At 38.4% G+C, this 25,823-nt stretch overlaps 1 protein-coding gene across 2 annotated transcripts in view; it reads left to right on the top strand.

The window, feature by feature from the left end:
• RNLS (renalase, FAD dependent amine oxidase) overlaps positions 1–25,823 on the top strand; it is a 365,754-nt gene that overhangs the window by 196,340 nt on the left and 143,591 nt on the right. For both annotated transcript variants that reach the window (XM_069567939.1, XM_069567938.1), the window contains exon 5: positions 19,810–19,983. In XM_069567939.1, coding sequence (XP_069424040.1) covers positions 19,810–19,983 — 174 coding nt within the window. The remainder of the gene's footprint in view (positions 1–19,809; positions 19,984–25,823) is intronic.

Genomic DNA, 25,823 nt, shown 5'->3' with positions numbered 1-25,823 from the left:
CAATTTCTTCAACTGCTGCGTAGTTTAATTTACTCACCATCAGCAAAACGCTTTCCTTGCTTGGGAAACAAAGGAGACACCCAGAAACTTGCTTTGGTTAAAGCCTCATTTTCACTTTTTATTTTTGTAAAAATTCTGCTCTGATGAGATATTCCATTTTAATTTTTTCGATTTTATGACTATTGCTTTCCTATAACTTGCAATAAGTATTTAAGTGTATTGTTGGCCAAGTGTCCTATATTTCTTTTTTTTAAGCTGTAGTATCGTTCCACAATAAGCACAATGATTTGCCATTAATTTGATAACAAAATCATCCACACGCTACTGTCCTTGCCATTTGAAGTCTACTTTTTTCTTCTTGTTTGGACAGGATGAGTATACAGTGGTAATTTTAAAATAATAATAAACAATGTCACAGTACAGCATGGTACTTGAAATACAGTCAGATCATAACTGCATCACTGCGGTTTATAGTGCACCTAAGCAGCACCACAGTGATGAGAGCAGCCTATATGAGCTGTCACAACCACTCCACTTAACTCTGCTGGTTTAGCAGGAAAGCAGCAATGAGCAATATGTAAACAAACAAGCATGCCTTATTCCAATAAACCTTAATTTATGGATACTGACATTTAATACATCTATTTTCATGTGTCACAAAGCATTATTTTTCTTTTGATTTTTTCAATAATTTAAAAATCTAAAAACCATTCTCAAACAGAGGGCCATACAAAAGCAAGTAGGGGTCAGATATGGGCCATGGGATATCTTTTTCCAACCCCTGTTCTAAGTAACTAAATGTTAAAGCAGTTAAAAAATCTGACACAAAATATTCTAGACATATACTAATTATTATCACAGAAAGTTAGTGTAGAATAAATATTAAGAACAAAGGCTTTGAACTTGTTCATATTGGACTGAGCCTTGCTTTGACATTTTCCACATGGGCAAGGTCCTTAATATATTTACATTTGTTTATCTACATAAATGGGGCAACATAAATTTCTAAATACATAATTAGAATTCTTAGTGATGTCATAAATAAGACACGGAGACCTGTATCATCACTACTACTTAACAGAGTAGAGGAAAACTTGATCGCTCAAAATGTGGTCTGCATCACTTGGCAGCTTATTAAAATCAGAATCAGCACTTTAACGGGATCCTTGAGTGATTTTCATGCACATTAAAGTTTAAGAAGCACTGATAAAGGAGACACTAGCCAATGCAATCATGCAAAGAAAGTAATTAAAGATACACATTTTGGAAAGAAGTAATCCTGTCATTATTTGTAGATGACATGATGGTCATTTATAATCAAAGGAGAATCAACTGAAAATCTATTACAATTAATAAAGTCGTAAATAACAGAAGTGAAGTGAAGTGAAGTGAAGTCGCTTAGTCGTGTCCAACTCTTTGCGATCCCATGGACTGTAGCCTATCTGGTTGCTCCATCCATGGGATTTTCCAGGCAAGAGTGCTAGAGTGGATTGCCATTTCCTTCTCCAGGGGATCTTCCAGACCCAGGAATTGAACCCGGGTCTCCTGCATTGCAGGCAGATGCTTTACCATCTGAGCCACCAGGAAATAGAAAGCTAAATGTAAAAAATATAAAATATATTTTAATATATATAGGTATAAATAAACACATACACAATTTTCTATTTTTATGATAGAAATGACTGATTAAAAAATATACTCTTCTAAAAAAAACATCTATCTTCAAGAATAACAAAAACAGTAAACTAGAAATAAATCAAATAAGAATTGTAGAAATGAAGAAAACACTAAAACTTTACTGAAGGCCCTAAAAAATGACCTGGATGAATAAGGAAATAAGCTCATGTTCAAGAGGACTCAGTACAATAAATATGTCACTTCAGTTCAGTTTAGTCGCTCAGTCGTGTCCGACTCTTTGCGACCCCATGAATCGCAGCACTCCAGGCCTCCCTGTCCATCACCAACTCCCGGAGTTCACTCAGACTCACATCCATCAAGTCCGTGATGCCATCCAGCCATCTCATCCTCTGTCATCCCCTTCTCCTCCTACCCCCAATCCCTCCCAGCATCAGAGTCTTTTCCAATGAGTCACCTCTTCGCATGAGGTGGCCAAAGTACTGGAGTTTCAGCTTTAGCATCATTCCTTCCAAAGAAATCCCAGGGTTGATCTCCTTCAGAATGGACTGGTTGGATCTCCTTGCAGTCCAAGGGACTCTCAAGAGTCTTCTCTAACACCACAGTTCAAAAGCAGCAATTCTTCGGTGCTCAGCTTTCTTCACAGTCCACCTCTCACATCCATACATGACCATAGGAAAAACCATAGCCTTGACTAGATGGACCTTTGTTGGCAAAGTAATGTCTTGCCATCTAGGTTTGTCATAATTTTCCTTCCAAGGAGTAAGCGTCTGTCAATGTCATGGCTGCAGTCACCATCTGCAGTGATTTTGGAGACCAAAAAAATAAAGTCTGATACTGTTTCCACTGTTTCCCCATCTATTTCCCATGAAGTGATGGGACTAGATGCCATGATCTTCGTTTTCTGAATGCTGAGCTTTAAGCCAACTTTTTCACTCTCCACTTTCACTTTCATCAAGAGGCTTTCTTAGTTCCTCTTCACTTTCTGCCATAAGGCTGGTGTCATCTGCATATCTGAGGTTATTGAGATTTCTCCTGGCAATCTTGATTCCAGCTTGTGCTTCTTCCAGCCCAGTGTTTCTCATGATGTACTCTGCATAGAAGTTAAATAAGCAGGGTGACAATATACAGCCTTGACATACTCCTTTTCCTATTTGGAACCAGTCTGTTGTTCCATGTCCACTTCTAACTGTTGCTTCCTGACCTGCGTATAGGTTTCTCAAGAGGCAGGTCAGGTGGTCTGGTATTCCCATCTCTCAGAATTTTCCACAATTTCTTGTGATCCACACAGTCAAAGGCTTTGGCATAGTCAATAAAGCAGAAATAGATGTTTTTCTGGAACTCTCTTGCTTTTTCCACGATCCAACGGATGTTGGCAATTTGATCTCTGGTTCCTCTGCCAGCTTGAACATCTGGAAGTTCACAGTTCACGTATTGCTGAAGCCTGGCTTGGAGAATTTTGAGCATTACTTTACTAGCATGTGAGATGAGTGCAATTGTGTGGTAGTTTGAGCATTCTTTGGCATTGCCTTTCTTTAGGATTGGGATGAAAACTGACCTTTTGCAGTCCTGTGGCCACTGCTGAGTTTCCCAAATTTGCTGGCATATCGAGTGCAGCACTTTCACAGCATCATCCTTCAAGATTTGAAATAGTTCCACTGGAACTCCATCACCTCCACTAGCTTTGTTAGTAGTGATGCTTTCTAAGGCCCACTTGACTTCACAGTCACTTAGCCCCACATTAGTCAGAACAATTTTCTTAATAGGACAATTGACAATTTGTTTCTAAAATTCATCTGAAAGATGAAATATTTAAAGTTAACCAAGAAATTTGGAGTGTGGGGAATAAATGAGGCCAGGTTACTTGCTCTATCAGATATTAAAACATATCAGAAAGCTATAGAAATTAAAATTGCACAGAGTTGGACACAACTGAAGCGACTTAGCAGCAGCAGCAGCAGAAATGGTCAAATTGATCAGTGGGTCAGAATGGAGTCCAGACATTGACATATATTTAAGAATTTAGATGATAAAAGAAGCATATTAAATCAGTGGAGAAAGATTATTTAAATAAATAATATAAAGACAACTGACTATCCGCTTCAAAGGAATTCAATTTCCCCTACTTTATACCATATAAAATAATTTAAAAATGGATTAAAGAGTTGGTCATAATTCAATATCCTGTAATAACCTATAATGGAAAGTAATATGTACATATCCATACATAACTGAATCACTTTGCTGTATACCTGAAACTAATACAACATTGTGAATCAACTGTACTTCAGTTATAAAAAAGAGTTAATCATACATAAAGGTGTAAAATTACTGGGAGACTATAGGATTATTTTTATAATATTCATTTGGAAAAGCCTTTCCTTGAAGATACAAAATCTCAAGACTAAAAAAGAAAAAAATTGGAAAATTTGACTGCATAAAACACAAAGTTTTCTATCACCCAGAAACAACTGATTGAATACATTTGCAATATCTATAACAAGTGCAGGATTACACGCGGAATATATGAACAGGACAAAAACAACACGGGAGTCAAAGGGCAAAGTTCACAGAAGTAATGCGAATTGTCAGTAATCATATGAAAAGAGGATGTACCTCCCTGGTTGCTTATTGCAGTGTGACAGATCACACCAAAATTTAGTTATAAAACAACCATTGTACTACCTTAGCAACTCTGCAGGTCAGAAATCTGGACAGATCACAATGGGAACAGCTTCCCTTAGCTCTATAGTGTCTGAGATAGATCTCTTCTAGAAGGACTCAAAAGCTTGTGGGTGACTCCACAGCTGGGGGATGATACCTCCTGGAGGCACCTTCATTCCACTGTCCAAGCTGACACTGGTGTAGGCTGGAGCTGTCCACCAGACACCTGTCCACCTTTCAAGCGGATTCTGCATAACATGGAGACTGGGTTCCAAGACTGAGCATCCCCAAAGAACCAGGCATAGATGGTATTTTATGGTGCCAGTTCTGCATTAGTCATAAGCTGTCTCAAATTCAAAGACAGGGCACATAGACCCTACATCTTGATAGAAAGGATGTAACAAAAGAATGTATGATGAGGGATATCATTGCACCCATTCAGGGAAACTCTATCTACCACACTGGTTATCAGGAAAATGCAAATCAGATAACTGGAGACCATTTACCATATATCAGACTGATATTTCTTCCCAGTTTCATTGACTCTTTGGGAGAAAGAGTAGGAGGGGGGATAAAAAGGGAAGATAAGAAAAAAAATTAGGCTAAATTTACCATTATGTTTTTGCCTGATTAAAAAAAACAACAACTTGGTCTTGGACAAATTTCTTCGTTACTCAAAATATTGTTAAAAAATGACTGTTTTGAGTCAGTTCTAGTGAGGTGGATGAATCTAGAGCCTGTTATACAGAGTGAAGTAGGTCAGAAAGAGAAAAACAAATACTGAATATTAATATGTATATATGGAAGCTAGAAAGATGGTACTGATGAACCTATTTGCAGGGCCTGACTACAGACTCAGACACAGAGAACAGATTTTGGACACAGTGGTAGTCATGTCCAACTCTTTGTGACCCCATTGACTATACAGTCAATGGAATTCTCCAGGCCAGAATACTGGAGTGGGTAACCTTTCCCTTCTCCAGAGGACCTTCCCAACCCAGGGATCAAACCCAGGTCTCCTGCACTGCAGGCGGATTCTTTACCAGCTGAGCAACAAGGGTAGCCTGGGGGAAGAAGAAGGTGAGAAAAATTGAGAGAATAGCATTGAAACATATACACTGCTTTATGTAAAACAGCTATGGGAAATTGCTGTGTAACACAGGGAGCTCGACATGTGAAATTGTGAAACCTGGAGAGGTGCATTGGGGTGAGGACTGGTGGGGAGGCTCAAGAGGGAGAGGACATATGTATACTAATGACTGATTCATGTTGTGTGTATGGCAGAAGCCAACACAATATTGTAAAGCAATTATCCCCCAATTAAAAATAAAATTTTAAAAAGCCTGCTCATTTTATTAGAATATGAAAAATTATTAATTTTGCACACTCCACTTAATAGCTATACATTTTCACATTTATGTAAACAAAAGCAAAGAAATTCTCTGTCCTTAATTTGACTCACTCTTTGCTGCTAAGTCGCTTCAGTCGTGTCCGACTCTGTGGGACCCCAGAGACGGCAGCCCACCAGGCTCCGCCGTCCCTGGGATTCTCCAGGCAAGAACACTGGAGTGGGTTGCCATTTCCTTCTCCAATGCATGAAAGTGAAAAGTGAAAGGGAAGTCGCTCAGTCATGTCCGACTCTTAGAGACCCCATGGACTGCAGCCTACCAGGCTCCTCCGTCCATGGGATTTTCCAGGCAAGAGTACTGGAGTGGAGTGCCATTGCCTTCTCCCTTCAACATTAGCGCATATCCACTATTGAACATAAAATTGCTTTTTTTTTTTTTTTTGCTGTATTTTGTTGTAACTACCAAGAATTAAGTGATTTGAGTTTACAAGTGAATAGCAAAAAAGTTTTCTGTGTGTGTGAGAGAGAGCTGTGGGAGGAAAGAGGGAGGGAGAGAGAGAAACATGAAGAATACACCTTACCTTGTATCTGAACTTTTTAAAGAATTTTTTTAATCATATTCAAGAGAGCAAGAAGCTCATGTAGCTAATTTTGTGATTTTAATAAGCTACACAAATACTTTGCTTCAAGAGAATTTTCCTATATAAAAGAGTTTCTTAAGTTTAAGAAATGATTTGTAAAATGGGTTACTATTTCTGGTGAAATTTAAAGTATTATGTTGTTTTTTTCTTTAAGTGCATTAGTACATAGAGTAGTATTTTTACCAAGACTCTTAGAACAAAGTTTTTTTTTCCAAAAAGAAAATAGTTTATATTCTTTATTAAAGCTGTGTTATTTTAATATTATTAATGTGAATGTCTGATTTTGTTTATTTACTATACCTGTGATATTTACGTAATGTTAGTTGACTGTTAACTGCAGGGTACTTAGCAGAGGATTTGCATAAATTTCATGCAGCTAGATTGCTGAATATACTGTTACGCAAATCCATAACCCTACCCTGATTTTATTTCTTGCCTTCATAGAAATAAAGGCAGGGGAGTCAGGGACTAGCAAAGAAAAATGAAGAGTGCATGCTTGTTCTAGCCATCCTGGAGTAATAGTTGGAGCTGTTTTCCCCATAATATCATCTTTTTTGACACTTGCAAGAGAATAATAGATTATTATTTTGCAATTGCTCTTAAAATACAAACACCAAGTTAACAAATTAAAAAGTTAAATTTCTCAGAGTGACATTGATTCATCTCTATTGCATATATGAAATAAATATTTTATTCACTGCATCATTCAATTCAGTTTCTCTATGTGCATTACTCAAAACAGAGGTGAATTAACTTTTTTTGCGGGCTGCCTGTTCTGCTTTTCTCCTTTTGCACCATTTCCCTGCATCGTTATGCAAAAGGACAAGCTAGCATGAGTGAAATTGGTACTGAGAAACCAGAACATAAATGAGTTCCCACTCCAGGCAGTTCTCAGTCTATAAATTCTCTGTCTGGAATCTGGTTGTTTTGAATTAGGAATGTGTATCTTTATAGAAGGGGCTTCTCCGTGGTAGAGAGGGGCCCTAGTGGTAAAGAATCCGCATGCCGATGCAGGAGACGCCAGAGACTCCGGTTCAATCCCTAGGTCAGGAAGATCCCCTGGATAAGGAAATGGTAACCCACTCCAACAGTCTGCCTGGAGAATTCCATGGACAGAGGAGCCTGATGGGCTATAGTCCGTGGGGTCGCAAAGAGTTAAACACAACTGAGTGACTGAGCACAGCACATCCTTACAGAAACAATGTTCCAATCTGCTATCTCCATTTTGTTTAGCCTTAATAAAATAGAAATACTATTCATTTGCTCAAATAAAGTAGAGAACAATGCAAGTGTTCTATTTATACTGAACACTAATTCTTGAGGGAAAGCCAGATGAGGTTGATGGAGTCATTTGTGAGATTCTGAAGGGGGCTCCAGGGAACCCTTACAAGGTAGGTCCTTTATTACTTCCAATTTCACTACAAAATATGTGGTTTTCCTTATCCTTGCATTACCAACTATTAAGGCCATTTTCAGCTTATTTGGGGGTCGAGGACTTATTCTGTCCTGTTACTGTGATAGTGGCCCTTGTTTTGTTTGTGAATAGAATACGAGGAAGAGAAGAGAAGGCAGTTGGTGACTAAGACGAGATCTTCTGTGAGAGCAGGACTCCTTGGATGAGGGGGAGGGGAGAGGGGAGGAGGTAATTTGGGTTTGTAGTAAAGGAAAGGAGGTGGCTAAGGTAAGCCATCAGGTGTCCATCTAATCAGGACAGACTGTTTGCTATCTAAGCTGGAGGTGAGGGTGAGGTGGTAGGGTGGAAGCTTGAAAAAAGCATCTGCAATTGAATTCTCATATACATGAGTTAACCATAACGAAGGGTGAGACCAGATATGTCTGACATGACTTCATCAAGTAATCCCATATTTTTACTCTAAATTTTCTTGTAATCAATGAGACTGCTGCTGCTGCTAAGTCGCTTCAGTCGTGTCCAACTCTGTGCGACCCCATAGACGGCAGCCCATGAGGCTCCCCCGTCCCTGGGATTCTCCAGGCAAGAACACTGGAGTGGGTTGCCATTTCCTTCTCCAATGCATGAAAGTAAAAATTGAAAGTGAAGTCACTCAGTCATGTCCGACTCTTAGTGACCCCATGGACTGCGACCCACCAGGCTCCTCCAATGTCCCCAAGCACACAGGTATGGAGAAAGATTTGATCTTTGGAACTTACTCTTTAAATAATACAATGACAAGACCCTATTTGTCATCCCATCATGGAGATGATGCTCTAGCAGCTGCATACATTTATCTTGTTTGGGAAGATCCCCTGGAGAAGGGAATAACTACCCACTCCAGTATACTTGCTGGAAAATTCCATGTACAGAGGAGACTGGCGGGCTGCAGTCCACAGGGCCTCAAAGAGTCAGACACAACTGAGAGACTAACACACACACACACACAAAGAGTAAACAGGTTTGGAAGGTAAGTGTTTAGCACAGGAAAGCAAAGGAGGAATTTATGTTTCTGACTGCAGATGGTAGAACAATGGATCTGGACTATAAGAAGAAAGAAAACTACCTAGTATGTTCCAGGCTAAGGAAGTGCTTTGGTTGACTATATTAGATTTAAATTATATACTAACTCTGATTAATAACAGATACCTGATAAAAACCCATACCTGGTTTAAAAAAAAAGTAATAGAATAAACTTGTTGAGAAAACAGTATTTAAATGAAGTTAAGTTATAGGTCAGAGATGAACACCTTGAGGCTATAAAATTGGCTATAAAAGTTATATCTTCCCAAAGATGAGTTAGGAAAAATTCTTTGTTTCCTTCCTTGCTCCCTCTTCTAAATCTCCTTTTAATAATTGTACCTTCCTATACCTTCCTATGGAGAAGGCAATAGCACCCCAATCTAGTACTCTTGCCTGGAAAATCCCATGGATGGAGGAGCCTGGTAGGCTACAGTCCATGGGGTCGCTAAGAGTCGGACACAACTGAGCGACTTCCCTTTCACTTTTTACTTTCATGCATTGGAGAAGGAAATGGCAACCCACTCCAGTGTTCTTGCCTGGAGAATCCCAGGGACAGGGGAGTCTGGTGGGCTGCCGTCTCTGGGGTCCCACAGAGTCGGACACGACTGAAGCGACTTAGCAGCATACCTTCCTATAGGCTATCTTATTAATTCCTTTCCCTGCGACAAGAACAAGAGCAATACTTATTATTACTTTTGATTTGCCTCTATTTTGTGCCTGGTATGTATATGTATGTATGTATATATGTGTATATGTGTATATATATATATATATAAAAAGTTGTGTCTGGCACTTTTGAGACCCCATGGACTGTAGCCTGCCAGACTCCTCTGTTCATGAGATTTTTTCCAGGCAAGAATACTGGAGTGGATTTCCTTCTCCAGGGAATCTTCCCAACCCAGGGATAGAACCCACATCTCCTGCACCTCTCCTATACTATAGGCAGATTCTTTACCATTGAGTCACTAGGGAAGCTCATTCATATATATATATATATATATATATATATAATTTTATAATATTCAGAATGTAAAACTTTGTTATATTTAGAACTTAAAATTTCTAATCTTCATATCACCCCTTTAAAGCTAAGGTCATTCCACTACTTAACAGATGAGGAAACTGATGCTCAGTAAGGAGAAATATGTATATCACATTATATTGATATGCACTTATTTATACACAGAAAGTTCTTTGCTGAGGCTCAGAAATGCAGGTGTTCAGTTAAGGAAAACCTTTGTCAGATGTTTCAGGTCAAACATTCACAGTGATGTAAAGGTCAGATGAGAAATAGGGGGAAATGATTGAAACTTGGCAGCAAAAACTTCAAGTTTAAAATGGGAACAAACCAAAGATAACAAAGAAAAAGGAACAATGTTTTACCAGTAAATTAATTAAAAAAAGAAACTTAAATAATTGTGCTTTTCATCAAATTAAGGTTTTTGTTAGTTGTGGGAGTATGGTGACTTAAAATGAGTAAAACGCTGCAGGCTTCCATTAAATGAAGTCTGGTGCCACTTAAACAGTTTTATCCCCAAGTCCAGTTTATTTGCTTTGGCTTTAGCTAAGCATTGTGGGGAGCTGTTATTATGCAAACAGAAAAGAAGCTAGTGGGTTTTCAAAGTACTAGATGAACATATTTCTGAGTGTCCTAAAGCTTACACCACCAGACTCTGACATTTTGCCTTAATACTGCAGATTCCAGGTCCTCATAAACCTTGCTTTCTGATTTCTAAAACTATGGGTTTTGAGTTAAAATATTAATTCTTTGAGTCATTGCCTCAGTCTAAATTAACTCTAGTCCTAAATATAAAAATATATATCTGTATAAAAATATGAGGTGACATGTAATAAAGTTTTTACTATTATGAATTTTAGAATGACTATATTGCTCACGAATGGCATGGCCATAAAGTAATTAAATGGATAGGCTGGGAAGAGTGGCTGTAAAATATGTATGATATTCTGTGACATTTTATATGAGTACACACAATACTTTATTATTATATTCTTTTTCATTTGAAGCTCAACACTTTTCCTATAATAAGAATGATGGCATAATAGTCTAAAAATTTAGAATGCATGGAAATAAGGCAAGAATTTCCCAACCTTATTATTGTGGTTTCCAGACTTATTGTATATGTTTGCTCTTCTGATATCCAAAAAGAAGTTTCCCAAGGATAATATTGATAATACCCAGGGTCAAATTATTTAATGTCTCAGTCCAAAATCTATCCTAGAGTCTGTTCAGTGTTTTGTTTAGAGGTGTTTTATGGTGACTGGCATAATGCTGGACGCATAGTGGACTTACTGCAAACAATGTTTGAGTTAAATCATCCCACATTCTTTGAGAAAACAGCGTCTATGTTTAAATATGCTTATTTTTCTAATCCTGTGGATAGAACGAATTGCCGTAGAGATAAGCAACTATCATCTTAGTTTCACAGACCTTCCATCCAGATAAAGAGAAGAGTGGATAGTGAATATCTAACACAGCAGAGACTTTCTATGATTGGGAAAAGGTCCAAGACGTTATGAAGAGCCAACTACAGCCACAGCTGTATAGCTGAATACTCCTTTTCACAGGGCACTGGGATACAGTGGCAAGAAAGCAGAAACAGACCAGAGAGAAAACATTGGTTTTTGTCCTTGACAGATTGTTCCTTATGGTTAGAGAAATGGAGAGGCAGCAGGGATTAGAAATCCCTCTTGGATCACTGAGGGCAGGGGAGGAAACCTGATTCATCACCAGTGCTAGAAACAGCACTAACAGTTTGGGCCTTCACAGAACTGCAAAGACATTTCAGCATGAATTCTGGCCCCAGTATAGCTGAAGTGCCAGGAAGCCTAAGAACTTCCTCCTAAAATAATTCCCTGTTTATTATTTTTACCACAAACAAAATCAGATTAAGTCATGATCAAGTAAGTATTATTATAGCTTAGAAACTGCAGTGTCTTTATGTCTCAGGGGCCTAGGAATCTTTCTTAACCAAAGCAATAAATGTTGTTTATGACTTCTTTAAGTTTGCATAATATTCTAACATGTTAATACTCTGTGCACTTTAAAAAAAACAAATACATTTACAGTGATATAACTGGCCACCAAAATGAGAGGAAGGAAACTTTACAACTGTGAGAAGTACCAATGTTTTCATTAAGGCAGTATTGACCCAGAGGATCATTGAGTATCTATCCCCTCAAATGCCTCACAACTCTGGAATGCCCGTTGTGACAAACAAATGTCAACACCTAAATTCCTATACTTCCTTTACTTTCTGATTCATCTGGTGAGCTGGGAGTAGGAAGTATCTTTTCTTCCCTTTTTAATGCCACTTAACACATTGATTTTGAAATTAAAAGACGCTTGCTCCTTGGAAGAAATCCTATGACCAACCTAGACAGCGTATTAAAAAGCAGAGACATTACTTTGCCGGCAAAGGTCCATCCAGTCAAAGCTATGGTTTTTCCAGTGGTCATCTATGAATGTGAGAGTTGGACCATGAAGAAAGTTGAGCAACGAAGAGTTGATGCTTTTGACCTGTGGTGTTGGAGAAGACTCTTGGGAGCCCCTTGGACAGCAAGGAGAGCAAACCAGTCAATCCTAAAGGAAATCATTCCTGAATATTCATTGGAAGGGCTGATGCTGAAACCGAAGCTCCAAAACTTTGGCCACCTGATGCAAAGAACTGACTCCTTGGAAAAGACCTTGATGCTGGGAAAGATTGAAGGCAGGAGAAGGGGACGACAAAGGATGAGATGGTTGGATGGCATCACCGACTCGATGGACGTGAGTTTGAGCAGGCTTCTGGAATTGGTGATGATCAGGGAAGCCTGACGTGCTGCAGTCCATGGGGTCACAAAGAGTCAGACACGACTGAGTGACTGAACTGAATGCATTGATTTTGGGGTCCCACAAAATTTGGGAAACATGGTAAACTTCCCTTACTAGATATGAACTTAGTTATCCTAAGATGCCTCTGATTTTCAATGTGTTCTAAAGCAGAGAAGAACTAAGGAGCCTTTTGATGAAAGTGAAAGAGGAGAGTGAAAAAGTTGGCTTAAAACTCAACATTCAGAAAACTAAGATCATGGCATCTGGTCCCATCACTTCATGGCAAATAGATAGGGAAACTTTGGAAACAGTGACAGGCTTTATTTAGGGAGGCTCCAGAATCACTGCAGATGATGGCTGCAGCCATGAAACTAAAAGACACTTGCTCCTTGGAAAAAAAGTTATGACCAACCTAGACAGCATATTAAAAAGCAGAGACATTATTTTGCCAGCAAAGGTCCATCTAGTCAAAGCTATGGTTTTTCCAGTAGTCATGTATGGATGTGAGAGTTGGACTATAAAGAAAGCTGAATGCCAACGAATTGATGCTTTAAAACTGTGGTGTTGGAGAAGACTCTTGAGAGTCCCGTGGACAGCAAGGAGATCCAACCAGTCCATCCCAAAGGAAATCAGTCCTGAATATTCTTTGGAAGGACTGATGTTGAAGCTGAAACTCCAATATTTTGGCCACCTGATGTGGAGAGCTGACTCACTTGAAAAGACCCTGATGCTGGGAATGATTGAAGGTGGGAGGAGAAGGGGACAACAGAGGATGAGATGGTTGGATGGCATCACTGACTCAATGGACATGAATTTGAGTAAACTCCAGGAGTTGGTGATGGACAGGGAGGCCTGGCGTGCTGCAGTCATTGGGGTCGCAAAGAGTCGGACTTGACTGAGTGACTGAACTGAACTGAATTACTCCCTCTGCCCCCCCCACCAAAAAAACAGCTATGTGTAGCAACTAGGTGGAATGTACCTGTTAAAGTTTGTATTTAGATAATGATTAGCATTCTCCCTAAACATGAGTGTGAAACCAGCTTAATCTTAAATTTTTAATAAAGGTATTTTTGTTTTTGATAATACAGAGAAGCCCATTTATTTGGCACCTTTCATTTTTATATAATCCTGGGCTAGGATTAGGATTAAGAAAATGTAATGCCAGTGTACTAGGATAATGATGATACAAAATATGGGTTTTCATTACTTTCAAAAAATAAATCTTCAAACAGTCAGCATTCTAGATTAGATAGCTAAAGAAGTCCATGGTTTATTTTAATTTTTCAAAAACTATTATCTGAAATGGTTTTAGAATCTTTAATACATCTTACTTTTCAAAGAAATGTTTTGGTTTTTTACCCTCTGCTCTGAAAAGTGAAGTGTACCCAGTATGTATACTTTATCTACCAAAGAGATATCTTTGATTTAGTATTATCTTGATGTGCTTAAAACTTAGGATATTGCCTCTAAAGGCTTCAAAAAACTTTTTCTAAAGTATGTTATACTTTATATATAGACACCTCGAAAGGTATTTAAATTCAAGAATTGCAGTGCTGGGTTTTTGTGGTACAGTTATATGTTAGGCATTATGCTAAGCACTTGATATTATCTCATTTAATTTTGTTAACAATCCTTTAAGGGCAGCACTGTTCTCATTCTCATTTTATAAGAAAACAGATGCTTAGGGGGATTGAGCAATTTGACCAAGGTCACACAGATTCTGGGTCAGAGCCAGATTTCAAACCCAAATTTTTCTAACTCCAGAGATACCTCTCAGGATGGAAGAAATATTTCCCTGGGGAAATCTCACATAGATACAACTGCTGAAGTCTGTCCCCAGTAAACTTTAGATTTATTGCTTGCCAAAGCTATTTTTGAAACTGTGCTTCCAGGCGTGATGACTTCAGTACTCATAGAATCCACGTGAACGTCCAATTTATTCCAGGTGAAATGAAATGAGACTGGTTCTGTGATGCTTTTACACAAAAGGAATGGCTCATGATTGGTAGAAGTTTAGACTCTACTGGCCCGCTAGGAGAACTATATATGGAAAATAGATCTTTCAGCGCTATTTCTACAACCACTTTGAGTAAAGAACAACTGGCTATTCAGCTAAAATACTATTGGTTTCATGTACCCACAGAATTAGATGATCTAAGATTAAGAATGAATTTGTGCATAAAATTTCTTGATATTCTTGGAATTCAATATAAAAGATAAAACAATAATAAGTAAATCAAGAGTAGCTAGTATCCACTGATGGAGAGCTTAAATAATTATACTACAAACTGACTTCCTAACTTCAACTGTCCCTGAGCTGAAATTCTTCATATATGGTAACAAATTGGGAAATTAGCCATCCTCTATAACTGGCTATAAACAAAAAAACTTCTAGGAGGAGGTTACTGCTGTGAGCACAAATTTCCCATCAATATAACATTTACCATTAGCTACAGTATTGATAATGAATATCAAACTAATGCTAAAAGGTGTTTGTTTTACTATTGTTATTGAAATATTCATTGTTGTGACAAAAAATATCAGCCGTCAGGAAGGAGAAATTCAGGTGAATACATTACTGTGTTGCCTTTTTTTTTTTTTTTTGAAAAATAACAGGCCTTCAGAAATCATAAAATACTTTCATTAGGAAGACTCCTGGGCCCAAGGATTTGTTTTGAAGAGATTGATCTCTATCATTCCAAATGAGTAGAATATATCACACTTTGTTCCATGATCGAGGAATCCCTAGTAGATACACAAAAGAAGCACATACATATGTTCTTTATGTTACGTTTATAATTGTCAAAACTGCAAACAATCCAAATGTCCATCAGAGGTAGAATAGATACAGTGTGTTGTTGTTGCTTAGTCGCTAAATTGTGTCTGACTGTTTGAGACCCCATGGACTGCGGAATGCAGGCTCCTCTGTCCTTCTCTATCTCCCAGAGTTTGCTCAAATTCATGTCCATTGAGCCGGTAATGCTATCTATCTATCTCATCCTCTGCCGCCCCCTTCTCCTTTTGCCTTCAGTCTTGCCCTGCATCAGGATCTCTTCCAGTGAGTCAGTTCCTCACATCAAGTGGCCAAAATATTGGAGCTTTAACTTCAGTATCAATCCTTCCAATGTATATTCAGGGTTGAGTTCCTTTAGAATTGACTGGTTTGATCTCCTTGCTGTCCAAGGGACTCTGAAAAGTCTTCTCCAGCACCACAGTTTGACAGCATCAGTTCTTCAGTGCTCAGTCTTCTCTGTGGTCCAACTCCGGCATCCGCATGTGACTACTGGAAAAAGCATAGCTTTGATTTATACAGACCTTTGTTGGCAAAATGATTATTCTGGTACATTCACTTTATGAAAACTTAAGGCATTCTTTTCTGTAAGTATAGTTAAGCCTTAATTAAAATTGTATATATATGTGATATATATATAATACATGCATACATATATTTATAAAAAATGTATGATGCAAATGTATGTATTTATACACACATGTATACACATAGACATGTATTACATCCAAAATGTAACTACCTCTGATCTTCTCTGCTGTTACCTCCAACCTAAGACTACTTCAATACCTATTTTCCCCAGTTCCTCTCATGCATCCTTGGAGTCCTCATTTGTAGCCAGGATCGTTTTTAAAATAGAAGCCAGGTTACATCTGTCCTTGGCTCATAACCAGTAGCAATGGTTCCCATATCAATCAGAATAAAATCCTCAAAGGGGACACATCCTTGAAAGCCTATTTAAAATAGCCTTACTGCCCAGACCTGTCACTTTTATCCCTTTACCCTGCTTTATTTTTCTTTATAATTTGTGTCACCAACTGACATACCATTTACTTGGTTATTTATTGATAACTGGTATATGTAAGCTACCTGAAAGCAGGGACTTTATTATATCCTTAACATCAAGAACAATGCCTGCCATCATGTAGCAAGCAATGAATGAATGAATGAATGAGATCGTCACCAAACCACACAGGAATTAAGGCAAAATATGTATGTCCAACCCTCTTCTATATGTTAGGCAACTAAAGAATTAAATTACTTAAGAAACAAACAAAAAAATGAAATTAAATATGTACTTAATTTATTCAGGAGTAGCAGTCAGGTCTTCTGTTTCTGTCTCCTTCCCTCTTCAGTTCTTCCCCTCCCCCAAGCCCGCATGTACTCCTGTACACACTGGCGTTGGCACAAGGAGAATGGAATAAGAACAGTTCTCCTAATTGACAGAAGTATGAATGTAAACTATAAACTACCCCCTTCAATACAACTTATAGTCACTTTATTTACATCAGATAGCCATAAATTATATTAATTTTATATATATATACTATATATGCATGTGTGTTTGTGTGTGTATAATTACAAAAATTATGTAATTCTTGTGGTTTAGAATTAATTGAGAGTGACATCCAAGTAAAGTTTTATTATATTGGAATCAAGCACTTTTACATGAGCCTTTATTATGTGGCCCTTTTAAGTACATGATAGTAAAGAACTCATTTATTTTCCTTGCCAAAATGTATATATTTAGGACCTAGGGCAGCTCCCTCCAGCAATTTGCATTACAAAAATTTTCAAACAAAATAAAACCATTCTGTTAGATCCTGCAACAATCAAAACTTTCTAGGCCCAGAAGATAAAATTATTTGGAAGTGAATCTGTATAGAAATTGTGATTGTTTCAGTCAAAAGTCTTGCCTCCCTGTTCTCAGAATGAATTGTAGAGCCCCTGGAGCAGACAAGGGTGTCTAAGGTTAATCTCTGTTTCTATACAGATATCAATTACCTTTTCAAAAGGCTACCCAGTGGGATTTGCTACTTGGCAGCTTGTCTAAAAACTAGCTAAATGTACTAATGTGTGTGGCAGGGGAGGAAAAGGTCCAGTTTGGTTGTCAACCTAGTTGACCCTTCAGTTTTTGTACGAAGAAAAAAATATGTTTTTTTTTAAAAAAGGGAGAGTTTTAAGCCCTTTCAGTTGCTAAAATAGCTGATTTCACAGTTTTGTTGGTTTATTTTTTTAACTGAAAAAAATGGGAAACCATGATAGCCTTCAAGCCCATAATATGTGCTCACCTGCTAGTATGAGTCTCCTTCGTCTCCTCCTCTCTCTTCATAGTGAGAATATTTTATGATTTCTGAAGATCTGTGTTTTCATAAAGAAAAGCAGTAAGCATAATATCAGGCCCCATAGCTCCAAAAGTAGGTTAAATAATAAAATGAAGCCCAGGATACGAGTGTAACAAGGCCAGTGTCAGAAGATCACTCATTTATCAAGTAATTAAATCTTTTAATAAGACTGAAAATGATGGTTAAAAGAAACAATGGCTTTTACTTCTGAGTGCAAAGTAACCGGTAATGTCAGAGGAGAAAGCAGTGCTAAAGTTCATCTTGAAGCTCAGACGTGCAGATCTGGAAGGGAAGTGTGGAAGTGATGAAGATATGCATGACTCCAGTGCAGGAATTCCTGCTTCATCTTGGCCACACAAACTTGGAAGCTGTGTAACCTAGGGCAAGTTACTTAACCTCTCTGAATCTCAGCTTCATAGTGATATAAAATTAGGGCGGCAAAATCATCTATCTTGCAGGGATTTTGTGAAGATTAAATGAAGTCTTGGTTCTAAAAGTGTTTTGTAGCCAAGAATATGCTGTGATAATGTTAGGATTATTACTGTGCTTAAATAATTTATTGAATACCCTTCTTACCTTCTGTCTTCCTCCAAAAGCCACTTCTCTAAAGTTTAGCTAAAGTTATCCCCATCCTTCCCAGGTGGCTTCCCAGGTAGCTCTAGTGGTAAAGAATCTGCCTGTGAGTGCAGGAAAACATCAGAGACACAGGTTCGATCCCTGGGTTGGGAAGATTCCTTGGAAGAGGGCATGGCAATCCACTCCAGTATTTTTGCTTGGAGAATCCCATGGACAGAGAAGCCTGCCAGGCTACTGTCCATATGGTTGCAAAGAGTCAGACAGGACTGAAGTGACTTAGCAGCAAGAGCATCACAATCCTTGAGGTTTGCCTACTAGATTAGGATATTTTTTACCAAGTAAATGAGAATTTTTCATATGTTCCATTTCTGAACTGCTTGCCTTATGCCTTCAGAGTAGAACTATGGCCTTCTCTGAGACTCAAATTATTAATGCGAGTACATGAACAAGAAGCTCCCTGAGACCCTTAAAGATAGGAAGACTGGAGATGGAGATTAAAATGTAAGCTGGGGGGTGGGGGGGGGGGCGTCTTTCCTTTTTCATCCCAGGATGGAACATTGTCCCATTTTCCTAAATATTTTTCTCTCTATAATAGAAAAAAATAATGAACACTTATCATATGCCATGCATTGTGATATGCATTATTCATATAATCCTCGCAACAGACTAATGCACCCTATTTTACCACTTATAGACAAGAATTATAGTTAGAATAAGTATTAATAGCTTGACCAGGGTCACCTACCTACTAAGTGGTAGAGTTGGGTTTTGAACCCAAACCTACCTAATTCATTTCCCAGTATTTTTCCATTTTTTGATTATTTACCTCCTACATTTTAACTAATTTTGCATGTCTCGTTTGCCTTTCTATTCCTCTATACATTCATCCTTTGTATTTTTGTAATGAGTAGGGTAGAGGACTGTAACAAAAAAGACTAAGGCATAGTCCCTGTGCTCCAGAAACTATGCTAATTGACTGGCAGAAAGATGACAAGCGAACAGTGACTGTATGACATGGGAGAACTTAAGAGATCCATGAGATGAATCATTAGTCTCCTCCTATAACATGGGAATAATAGCCACCTTGTATGGTGGTTGCTGGATAGAGTGAAATGCTCATGTTACATGTCTGGCAAAGACCCTGGTCCACAGTAAGTGCTCCGTGAATAGGATCTATCATGTTGCAATGTTGCCAGCCAGTCCCAGGATAATTACTAGGATACAAAGCTAGAAAAACAACTTAGTGTCAGACTCAGAGACATTTTAAATGCCAGTCTAAAGAGTTTGGACCTTCAGTGTGATGAAAACGAGTGTGCCAAGGACAGTAATCATTCTGCAAAGAAATTAGAGCTGATGATATTTTACATTACCTTTCAAAATTTATCATAAGTGAGATGGAGTCAGTAAAAACAGTTGGAACTGATTTAAAGGAGTGTGGTATTTGATGTACTGAAAGGAAAGATGATATTTTCAAGTTTGATGCCCTGTACTTTTTCTTCCACAGTAATTAGTGAATGCCAAAGGCAGCAACTGGAGTCTGTGAGCTACTCCTCTCGCTACGCTCTGGGCCTCTTTTATGAAGCTGGCACGAAGATTGATGTCCCTTGGGCTGGGCGGTACATCACCAGTAATCCCTGCATTCGCTTCATCTCCATTGATAATAAGAAACGCAATATAGGTCAGTACCCCCATTATTTCCCTTAAATACAGTAACAATGGTGGGTGTAGATCATGAAGAATGCTGTTTAATTGAGTGTTGCCATTCTGAACAGAGCAAGCATTTAACTCCAAGCCACGGGGGATAAAATTTAATGTCACATTTGGCCAATAATAAAATACGCAGTGAAACCAGCAAAGTTTTTCAGAAAAATCATTCACCACATGGTTTGTATTACTTGAGTTTATGAAAATAGTGTCAGAAGGTTTAAGATTTCAAAATGGCTCAAGTTTCTATTGCTTTAATACGGATCCATCTATATGCAAATAGATCTCTCATCATTTGTTTCTTGATGGAGTTTGTTTTTTGTTTATTTGGTTTTGTTTTTAAAATTTGATGAGTACTGCTCTTTCCACTTGCCAGGCTGGATATAAAAAGTGAATTTTGCTACATTATGAAAATCCTTCACTACGATATAATTTTATTTATTTAATGTTCATCTAGAAGACTACATAAAATTACTTTGTATACAATGTAAGTAAAATAATAGGTAAAATGTTTCATATGAGCTTTACTAGGATAGGAGAAAATCTACACTCCACCCTTTTTGTTGAAGATACTAAAATTAGATTTAAATTGCAAGAATAAACATAACGGATCCCTTTTGGTCATAAAGGTGAAAGCATATTCTTATTTGTAGAATTGTAGTGATCACTAAGATACTACTTTTTGTGGAAGAAACCGTAATGATCTAAAGTGACTAAGTTCTTAAAAAGAATCATCACTGCAATTTGCTATGGTGTTTTATGGTGCAGCAATGGCTTCATCAAGCATTAGTTAAAAGTTTTGCCTGATAAAATCACCAACTAACATCTCTTGGCTTGCCAGAACTTTATAATGACAGAACTGGGCTGGAGTATGGTTTTTATATCAGAGCACGTGATCTTAGAAAAATGTTTCTTTTATAACTTAAAACTCCCTAAGGGCTGGCCTGTTTATGTTAACATGATATTGCATATATGTACAATCAGCAGTTCATGAAATGCCCTGTAATAGCAATGGACTAACCATTTTTAACTCGACAACTGCTTTGTTTTGAGAAAAGGCAAATAGCCCTTGATCTTCTCATGTTGTATGTCAAACCTTCTGTCTGTGAGCCAGAAAGAGAGTCCTCACCAGAAACCAAATCAACCAGGACCTTGAGCTTGGACTTCCCTTCGCCGGAACTAAAAGAAGTAAATGTCTGTTTTTTAAGCCATCCAGTCTATGGCAGTCCAATCTAACTGATACATTAGAAGGAAGAAGCTAGGGAGAGTTTGTGACTGATTGAGTCAATAAAAGAGCAGTGTCTTCAAGGACCTAGGATTTATCCATCTCTGCTCTCTTCCATTCTTTTTTTTTTTCTAAGAGTTTTTTCTTTTTTTAAATTTATTTATTTTAATTGGAGGCTAGTTACTTTACAGTATTGTAGTGGTTTTGCTATGCATTGACATGAATCAGCCATGGGCGTACATGTGTTCCCCATCCTGAACCCCCCTCCCACCACCCTCCCCATCCCATCCCTCTGGGTCATCCCAGTGCACCAGCCCTGAGTGCCCTGTCTCATGCATCAAACCTGGACTGGCAATCTGTTTCACATATGATAATAGACATGTTTCAATGCTATTCTCTCAGATCATTCCACCCTCGCCTTCTCCCGCAGAGTCCAAAAAGACTGTTTTATAAATCTGTGTCTCTTTTTCTGTCTCGCATATAGGGTTATCATTACCATCTTTCTAAATTCCATATGTATGCGTTAGTATACTGTATTGGTGTTTTTCTTTCTGGCTTACTCACTCTGCATAATAATAGGCTCCAGTTTCATCTACCTCATTGGAACTGATTCAAATATATTCTTTTTAATGGCTGAGTAATACTCCATTGTGTATATGTACCACAGCTTTCTTATCCATTCATCTGCTGATGGACATCTAGGTTGCTTCCATGTCCTGGCTATTATAAACAGTGCTGCAATGAACATTGGGGTACACATGTCTCTTTCAATTTTGGTTTCCTTGGTGTGTATGCCCAGCAGTGGGATTGCTGGGTCATATGGCAGTTCTGTTTCCAGTTTTTTAAGGAATCTCCACACTGTTCTCTATAGTGGCTGTACTAGGTTGCATTCCCACCAACAGTGTAAGAGGGTTCCCTTTTCTCCACACTCTCTCCAGCATTTATTGTTTGTAGATTTTTGGATAACAGCCATTCTGATCAGCGTGAGATGGAACCTCAAGCCTCAAATAGCCAAAGCAATCTTGAGAAAGAAGAATGGAACTGGAGGAATCAACCTGCCTGACTTCAGGCTCTACTACAAAGCCACAGTCATCAAGACAGTATGGTACTGGCACAAAGACAGAAATATAGATCAATGGAACAAAATAGAAAGCCCAGAGATAAATCTTCGCACCTATGGACACCTTATCTTTGACAAAGGAGGCAAGAATATACAATGAAGAAAAGACAATCTCTTCAACAAATGGTGCTGGGAAAACTGGTCAAACACTTGTAAAAAAATGAAACTAGAACACTTTCTAACACCATACACAAAAATAAACTCAAAATAAATTAAAGATCTAAACGTAAGACCAGAAACTATAAACTCCTAGAGGAAAACATAGGCAAAATACTCTCCGACGTAAATCACAGCAGGATCCTCTATGACTCACCTCCCAGAGTAATGGAAATAAAAGCAAAAATAAACAAATGGGACCTAATTAAACCTAAAAGCTTTTGCACAATGAAGGAAACTACAAGCAAAGTGAAAAGACAGCCTTCAGAATGGGAGAAAATAACAGCAAACAAAGCAACTGACAAAGAATTAATCTCAAAAATATACAAGCAACTCCTGCAGCTCAATTCCAGAAAAATAAACGACCCAATCAAAAAATGGGCCAAAGAACCAAACAGACATTTCTCCAAAGAAGACAAACAGATGGCTAACAAACACATGAAAAGATGCTCAACGTCACTCATTATCAGAGAAATGCTCTCTTCCATTCTTAATGTTGACATCCTTAGAGGAGTGGTAGCAAGATGGCAATAACTGTTGGAGTCACATCCAAACCCAGCAACATGCTTAGGAGGAATAAGAACTGTTACTGTCTCTGTCCTTTTCTGAGATCAAGGAAATCTTTCCAGAAACCCCTCAACAGACTATCTTGTATTATAGGTCATAATTGTGTTACAGGCCATCATGGGTTACTCACAAGTCTGAAACCAATCACTGCCAAGCGGGGGTGGGACTACCATTACAATCCTACAGACAAATCAAGATCTACTCCTGGAACTGGTATTAGGATCATCTTCCCTTGAGTCATATGAGTGCATGCCTGTGTGCTTAGTCACTCAGTCATGTCCAGCTTTTCACAACCCCGTGGACTCTAGCCCACCAGGCTCCTCTGTCCATGGGATTTCCCAGGCAAGAATACTGTAATGGGTTGTCCTTTACTTCTCATCCTCCAGGGGATCTTCTCCACCCAGGGATTGAATCCGTGTCTCCTGAGTCTCCTGAATTGACAGGCAGATTCTTTACTGTGAAGCCACCTGGGAAACACCCCACATAAGAATAGATAGCTGAATAAAATATGAGTTTGTGGGGAAGAAAGAAGAGAATAGTGATGCTGGGTTGGCAACAAATAATTTCCATTCTCTTCAAGTAGATTCATGTCTCATGTGGAAGATAAGGTTGTAAAGGTTGACACATAAAGAAAAGAATCATGTATATTCAAAATTATCTTTGAAAATACCTTAAAACTACATGATATTTTGAAGAGTGACTTAATGTTCAATAAATTCAGTATAGCCATTTTGCTAACATTCAATAGATTTCAGTTTATTTGGGTGAGGCCAGATGAAATTGTGAGTTTGCATTTGTAGGCCAGAGTGATATTTTCTACTGTGAAAGGTGCACAGGAAAGAAAGAAATAGCAGTCATACAGCCTAACAGAGTAAATCGCTGGGCAAGTGGAGTAGGATGGTGAGTGAAAGTACCCACCACTACAATGCAGTAGCCAGTTTATAAAATCAGAGCTATGCAAACTTGAAAGAGTACAACATGAGAATATTAATAAATTTTCACAAGATGGGCAGCTTTTGAAATCATGTATGTGTACAGACATGCACTCTCAGTCATGTTCACCTCTTTGCAATGCCATGGACTGTAGCCCTCCAGGCTCCTCTGTCCATGGAATTTTCCAGGCAAGAATACTGGAGAGCGTTGCCATTTCCTCCTCCAAGGGATCTTCCTGACCCAGGAATCAAACCCAAGTTTCTGGCATCTCCTGCATTGGCAGGCAGATTCTTTACCACTACTGCCATCTGGGAAGCCCTTTGAAACCATAGAAATACCAGAAAGAAAAAAACAACAACACTTTTTAAAATGTATAAACAATCTCACAGTTTTAAAGCTTGAGGGTCAGGTATCTGGGAACCATGTTTTTGCCAAATGGTGCACCATGGTGATGCCACTTCAGACAGCAAAGAAATACCTTCCTTCCTTTCTTTGTCAGTTTTATGAAAAATTAATTTTTGGTTGTGTAAATTTTAAATTATAGGAGGCCCCCTGTTAGCAGGAGACAAGGGTTTGATCCTTGATCCAGGTGGATTTCAGATGCGACTCAGTCCATAGCCACAACTCCTGAGCCTGTGCTTTAAAGCCTGCAAGCCACAGCTCCTGAAGCTGTCATGCCTAGAGCCTGTGCTTTGCAAGAGAGGCCACCAAAATGAGAATCCCTTGCACTACAACTAGAGAGCAGGCCCCGCTCACCAACTAGAGAAAAGCCCCTTTAACAGTGATGACCCAGCATAGCCAAAAATAAATAAATAAATTTAAACAATTTTTTCTCACTCTCTGGGGCCAAGGTGCTAAGTATATCTATTTGAATTCACATAATATAAATGTCCATATAATGTAGCTCCACTCAGTTTTATTTGTACTGGTATTTAAGTAGACCAGTAAGAATTGTCTCTTTATGTTACTAACACTACCCAACTCCAGCCTTTATTTGGGGGTGTTTGATTGAACCAAAAATTCATACTATAAATACACGTACTTAACAAAAGAAGGGGTAGGGAAGCAACAAAATAGACAAAGGGTGGCAGAGTTGAGTTCACAAAATAAAGTCTGCTGTCAAGTTTTGGAGAGAGCCAGAGGGTAAAGGGTTAGTAGCCCAAACCTGACAAAGGTCAAGAATAACCATTTGTCCAGTGTCAGAAATAGACAGTACACTAACCAGAAAGAAAAGTCTCCTTGGGAAAAGAGGAGCTAAATGCCAAGTATTAGACCCATCCCAATGCTTATGAGTATGACTCAATATACTTAGGATTGTGCTTTCCAAAATATGTTCAATGGAACATCAGTTCCTTGATATGCTCTTTAGGAGGGGACTCTGTTATCAAGTGTGCAAAATGCTACTGGCTTTACCCCTATCTTAGAAAATCTCAGTACCTATTATCCTATTAAAAGACATTCCTATAGAAAAGACACCTTCTCACCTTACAAAGCACAAATGGTGACATCAAGTCAGACTTTTCCAAGTGTGTGCTGGGGAACGATTTCTGTGGGATATTAGCACGTTTGGTGCCTAAATAAAATATTCCATAGTTCAGTATCTTGAAGTCATCTGACTTGATGTCCCCATTTTTTCTTCATACCTGAGCAGGAATTGTAGGCCAGATGAGAGGATGTGTAAGTCTAGTCCTAAAGTCTTCAGAGGGAAGATACTGAGTCTTTTAGAGGTAGAAGAAGACTTGTTGCAGATAAACTCAAAACTTGGTGGGGTTGTAACTGGAGACAATTTAGGTTGAAATACAGTCTGAAATAA

The sequence above is a fragment of the Ovis canadensis genome, chromosome 22 (assembly GCF_042477335.2).
Source record: "Ovis canadensis isolate MfBH-ARS-UI-01 breed Bighorn chromosome 22, ARS-UI_OviCan_v2, whole genome shotgun sequence".
NCBI lineage: Eukaryota > Metazoa > Chordata > Mammalia > Artiodactyla > Bovidae > Ovis > Ovis canadensis.
Note: the sequence above shows the minus strand (reverse complement) of the source record. Positions and strands in the feature narration are given on the sequence as shown.